Source organism: Rhinopithecus bieti, unplaced genomic scaffold (genome assembly GCF_001698545.2).
Source record: "Rhinopithecus bieti isolate Rb0 unplaced genomic scaffold, ASM169854v2 scaffold_40368, whole genome shotgun sequence".
In the NCBI taxonomy this organism is placed as follows: Eukaryota; Metazoa; Chordata; class Mammalia; order Primates; family Cercopithecidae; genus Rhinopithecus; species Rhinopithecus bieti.
In genome coordinates, this window is record NW_016817546.1 from 3,716,038 (window position 1) to 3,722,037 (window position 6,000).

Consider the following 6,000-nt stretch of genomic DNA (forward strand, 5'->3'; position numbering starts at 1 on the left):
AGTGAATAACCTCATTTTTTTCATATACAGATAATGTCAGAATAATATCTAGAAGCGGAATTCCTGATCCAAAGTCATGTGTTAAAAGTTATTTAAAACCCAATTACATATTGTTTACAAAAAAGTGCACTTTAAGCATAAAGACATAAACAGGTTGCAAGTAGAAGGGTGGAAAAATATAAACCATGTACATGCTAAGCAAAGAAAGCTTTATGTCTGTGCTAGTAGCATAAAAAGTAGATTTCAAGGTGAAGAGTATTCCCGGAAATAAAGGGGCACTTCATAAAGACAGTGATCTTCAAGGAAACCTAACAATCCCTAAATGTATGTGCGTTTGTGTTAGGGGCCGCCAAGACCACCCCCCAGGTTTGAAGAGTCTCTGAGAGGACTCACATGACTCAGCATATAGTCGTACTCTCAGCTGAGGTTTATGGCAGCAGAAGGATACAGAGCAAGATCAGCGAAAGGAGGAGGCATATGGGGGATGTCTGAGGGAAGAGGGTACAAACTTCCAAGAGTCCTCTCTCAGTTGAATCACATAGGATGCGTTTGATTCCTCCAGCAAGGAATCGTAACAACACACGTGAAATGTTGTGTAGTGTCCAAAATTCCAGACTCTCAGAAGGGAAACACGTGTTTAGCATAAGCCACAGTACACAAACGGGTTAGGCACGGTGAGAGCCCCTCTTACCAGTTACGTGGTAGGAACTCTCCTGAAATCTAAGTTCCCAGACTCCAGCAAAAGGCCAGACTTCTAAGCTGGTCTTTCAAAGCATAACAGTCAGGTCTGCTCTGATAACTCTTTTGTACAAAACAGCAAAATTGGACAGAACTAAAGGGAACTATATTCAGATTCATAATCATGGTTGGAGACTTTTAACTCTTCTCTCAATTACTGAAGAAACGAATAGATCAAAAAACTCCTAAGGATTTGGAAGCTCTGACGAATACTGTCAATCACCTTGTCATCTCTTAAACGCTACTCCCAAGAAAGCTCGAGTACACATTCTTCCCAAGTATACCGTCAATCACCTTGTCATCTCTTAAACACCACTCCCAACAAAGCTAGAGTACACGTTCTTCCCAAGTTTATATGGAACAGTCATCAAGATAGACCCTCTGCTGGGCCATTAAAATGTCTCAATAAATTTCAAAGGACCCAAATTATAGAGTATGTTTATTGACTACTGTGCTTTTAAGTTATAAATAAATAATATGAGATCTAGAAAATCCTCAAATAGTAGGGAATTAACATACTGGATCAAAGAACAATTAATAGGGAAATTAGAAAATAATTTGAACTGAATAATGGAAGAAAATATACAGATAATGTAGGATATAGCTAATACAGTTCTTTGAGGGAAACGTATAGCTTTATATGACTATATTAGAAAAGAAGAAGGTATAAAATCAGTGACCTCTGCTTCCTCCTTAACAACCTAAATAAAGGAACAAATTACATACAAAGTAACTAGAAGAAAGGAAATGGTAAATACAGTTATGCATGGTTGCTTGACAATGGGGGATACATTCTGAGAAATGGCGTTGTTAGGCGATTTTGTCTGTCATTGTGCAAACATCATAGGATGTACTTACACAAACCTAGATGGTGAAGCCTGCCTCACACCCAGGCTCCATGGTGTAGCCTAGTGCTTCTAGGCTACAAACCTGTATGGCACATTACTGAATACTGTTGGCAATTGTAACACAACGGTATATCAAACATGGAAAAAGCAGTAAAAATACAGTATTACAACCTTAAGGGGCCAGTCATACATACAATCTGTTGCTGATCGAAATGTCATTATGTTACCCATGACCGTATATGAGCAGAAATTAATAAAGGACAAGTAATGGAGAAAATCAGCCAAGCTAGAAGTTGGTTCTCTGAAAAGATTGATTAAAATTGATCAAGACCAAAAAAACAAAAAGAAAACACAGGCTACCAGTATTAAAATGAAAGAAGCATCATGATAACATATGCTATAGAGGTTAAAAATATAATGTTGAATTTTATCAGATACTAAAGGAAGAAGTAAGACGAATTCTAGACAAACTCAGAAAATGGAGGAGGAGGGAATACTTCCCGGCTCATTTTTTGAGGCCACCATAATTCTGATACCCAGTCAAGGGCACTACAAAAAAGTACAGGCTGGTATCCCTCATGAATGTTAACGCAGCAGCCCTGAAACTATTAGGACAACAAAGCCAGCAATATGTATCAATGATGGGGTGTTAGGATCAAGTGGGGCGTATTGCAGGAATGCAGTGTTGGTTTTATGTACAAAGATCAATCAAAATGCAGTGTTTAAAAGACGATAAATAGAATTTGTATAAATTCTAATAAATAGAGTTTGGAAGTAGATGATACAAAGGTTTGGTGTAGATAGTCTTACAAGTTTGTATAATTTTAGTTGTTTTGAGAATTAATAGCTTTAGATAATGGCCAAAGCCTTCTTCCCTGTGAAAGGTGTTGGCTGAAGAATATTACATGCTTGTTTTGAATTCAGGGCACTTTGTTAATGATTTTAGTATATTTCTCATACTGTCCCATTTACTTTTTTTGTTTAGTTCAATTTTACCATGATCATTGATAACATTTCTTTATTTTGGGCTGGGTATTTCAGTGCAGTTTGATATTCGTTGGGCACCACGACGTTTGAGGCTGTGCAGATGACAGGGTTGACTCTGCCCTATACTCTGCCTTCAGGAGCTCTCAGTGGATTCTTGTTTGAACAGGCTGGGTGTGAGTAGCGTAGAGGTGGCGTTCTGGAAAGAAGCCCCAGCCAGCGACAGTTCTGGGAGCCACGGGGATCGGGATCCTGCCTGAGGATAGCCTCGTGAGAGTGCAGGAGAGGAGGAGGCGGCGGCGCTGGGGGAACCCGGGCAGTCCCGGGTGAGGAGGGGCACGCGCAGAAGCTTTGCCTAGACCCCAGGGACAGAGCAGGGAACACACTTATTCGAGACCCGCGTCCTCACAGAGCTCACATTCTAGATGGGGCGGCAGACAGTCAACATGGAAAAGCCAGGGGATTGCTCTGGGGAGAGATGAGGCAGGTCAGAGGGTGGGTCTGAATGTGGGAGGAGCTGAGGAGGAAGAGGGACCCAGGGGGAGAGGGAAGAAGCGTGGTGATGGGAGCTGGGGGCCAGGCTTGGAGTCTTCAGACCTGCTCTGCTTGCCTTCTCCGTCCCCATAGATGACACCACCTCCCTCCAGGTTGCTTTACTTGAGATGTGGGACCAGTGCTGGACCTAGGAGGGCTGGGCCAGCCTAGACAGCTGGCCCTTCCTGCTTCTCTCCCTTCATGACCACGCAGCCGCTCCTGCGAAGCAGCAGAGCCCAGGTGTGCCTGCTTCCTGTCACCCTCATTGCCCCTCCCTCTCTCGCCTGGTTGGTGGCAGCAGCCTCCTAATGGGCCCCTGCTTCCACTCCTGCCCCGACATGGCAGCTACGGGAATTTAAATTCTGAATCAGACTGTGTCGTTTCTGCTTAGAATCTCTCCCTGGCCTCTGCATGATTGGAGCGAAAGCCCAGCTTCTCCTTGCACTGTGAGGCCTACCTGAATGCTCCCGTGCCTGGCGCTCATTCCTTCTCTCCTCCCTGGCCCAGCCTGCTGCAGTCTGGTGGGCTTTCTGCTTAGAATGTAGCTAGGATTGGTTTCCATTCAGGGGTGGTGAGGCCAGCGGATCAGAAGACGACTGCAGCTGAGACTCTGTGTGTTACTCAGGGCTCCCAGGACACGGGGCAGGCCATGTCCCACAGGCCACCTGGGGAGGTGCAGGGTTGCTCAGGAGGCAGGAGGGTGGAAGGGAGGCAAGGGCAGAGACTTGATTATGGTTTTGTGGGAGGACTGGGCCAGGGAGGGTGAGCAGCTGGACAGGCTTGGCGTTGGCCAAGGAGAGTCATGTCATGGTCTCTGAGGTGCAGGGATGGCCTGACGTTTCTGCTCACTGACCCTGAGAGAACAGGGCAGAGGGTGGGACGCCTGGGGTGTGTGAGCCAGATGGAGGGAGTGGGACGTGTGGGCTCTGGATGGGTTGGTTTTCATGTCAGACACGTTCTGACAGGCCTGCCATTTGCCACCTTAGGAATTAACTGGCTCTGGGGGACGGTCTGTCTCGTCACTGAGGCCCCAGATGCCAGAGCATCAGTAATACAGAAAATTAGAAATTACAGGCTGGGCACGGTGGCTCACCCCTGTAATCCCAGCACTTTGGGAAGCCGAGGCGGGCAGATCACTTGAGGACAGGAGATCGAGACCAGCCTGGCAAAACCCCCTCTCTACAAAAAGGACAAAAATGAGCTGGGTGTGGTGGAGTGCACCTGTGGTCCCAGGTCCCAGCTGCTTGACAGGATGAGGCAGGAGGACTACTCGAGCCTGGGAGGTGGAGGCTGCAGTGGCCAGAGGAGACCCTTTTCTTAAAACAAAACAAAACAAAAAACAGGTACTAAACAGGTACTATAGCTAAATATAGTTCCTGCACTTCTCACTGGCTCCTGGAGCACCTGTGCTGTCTTCCGCGCAGGACTTTTGAGTTTGCTCCTCCTCCTGCCTGGCTCCCTCTCCCCAAACCCCCCGTGGTTCTTCTCATGCCCTCCTTGTTCTCAGCTCAAGGTCATGTCAGAGAGCCCGCCCTGCCCCGCCCCCCTCTCTCCCCGTTCTCCGCCCTGTAAACCCTGTAAGGGCAGAGACTTTGTCTGTTTTGTTCGTTGTTGTGTCCCTAGTTCTTGGAAATGTGCCTGGCAGAGAGTCATTGCGCAGAATAGATGTTTAAGTGACGTTTGCTAAGTGAACGGGTGAAAGAAAGGTGGAGGACTCTTTGTCTCAGGTAAGAGCCTGTCGCAGAAGAGCAAAGGCTAAAGCAACACTTGCTGTAAGTGGTAAAGCTCGGGGCAGGGTCCTGCCTGTCTACACTCCGGCTGCTTTGTTCTGTATTTGCAGCCATGATTTATCAGTTCTCAAAGATCTGCTTTTTCCTTTGCCAACATCACCCCAAAATCTGGGAAGTTGAGGATTTAGAGTTTCTGGTTATATCAGGAAGGGCTCATTTGGTTGGAAATGATGAAAAAACCCATCCAAAATGATTTAAATGAGAGGTGATTTGTTAACTCACACAACAAATCCACAGCCAGCATAAGCTTCAGGTGTGACTTGAGCCAGGTCTCAGGTGATGTCACCTGGACTTGTTCTCTCTCACTTCTTGGCTGCCGGCAGCCCTGGGCCTCATCCTGGCAGGCGCGTGTGTCCTGGGCTCTGGCTGAGTCAGAAGCCTGTGTCTGTTCCAAGGGACTGCAGTCTCTCGTTGGCCAGGGGAGGGCCAAGTGCTTTGGTTTATAACCCCACCGAGACCAGTGGCTGTGGGAGAGAGGTAGTCCCCCGATAAGGAAACCAGCGTGCTTAAACCTAAGCGAGGTGGCCCCATGTGCACCCACGTGGCCTGCCAGTGACCGCCCGGCTCATGGTGCTGAGACTCTTGAGGGCCAGTTCCCCGTTGTCTCCTAGGGAGAGCTGGAGGTGCTGTCAGAGGTTGAATGCCATCTGCGAGTGTCTTTCTTTGATGTCACCTACCGGCACTTCTTCGGGAGGACGTGGAAAACCACAGTGAAGCCGACGACGAGACCACCGTCCAGGATCGTCTTTAATGAGGTGGGTCCTGGTGACAGAGGCAGGGGCTGCTCTAAGGCGGAGGGTGGGTGTGCGGGGGGTCCTGGGTGGCAGCCCAGAGAGTGGAGCCTTGCCGAGACCTCACAGGGTGTCTCAGACTTGTGGGTCCCAGCAGCATAGAGCTCAGTCTGGGCACTTTGTTTCCAAACAAAATCTTATGTGGAAGCCAGTTTTCTTAAACAGACGAGAGAACTCTGCTCTGCTCTGGTTGAAGGGTCAGGGGCATGGGGGTCTTGTCTCAAGGAACCTTGGAGTTCTTGGGAATATTGGGAAATGGTTGACCTCATCTGTGGCCGCTGCCACTACTGCCCCCTCCCGTCCCTTCCCCCCTTC

General features: G+C 47.9%; 1 protein-coding gene across 1 annotated transcript in view; it reads left to right on the forward strand.

Moving 5' to 3' along the window:
* NPHP4 (nephrocystin 4) overlaps positions 1–6,000 on the forward strand; it is a 142,652-nt gene that overhangs the window by 9,000 nt on the left and 127,652 nt on the right. Inside the window, exon 3 of the mRNA XM_017856029.1 lies at positions 5,506–5,649. Coding sequence (XP_017711518.1) covers positions 5,506–5,649 — 144 coding nt within the window. The remainder of the gene's footprint in view (positions 1–5,505; positions 5,650–6,000) is intronic.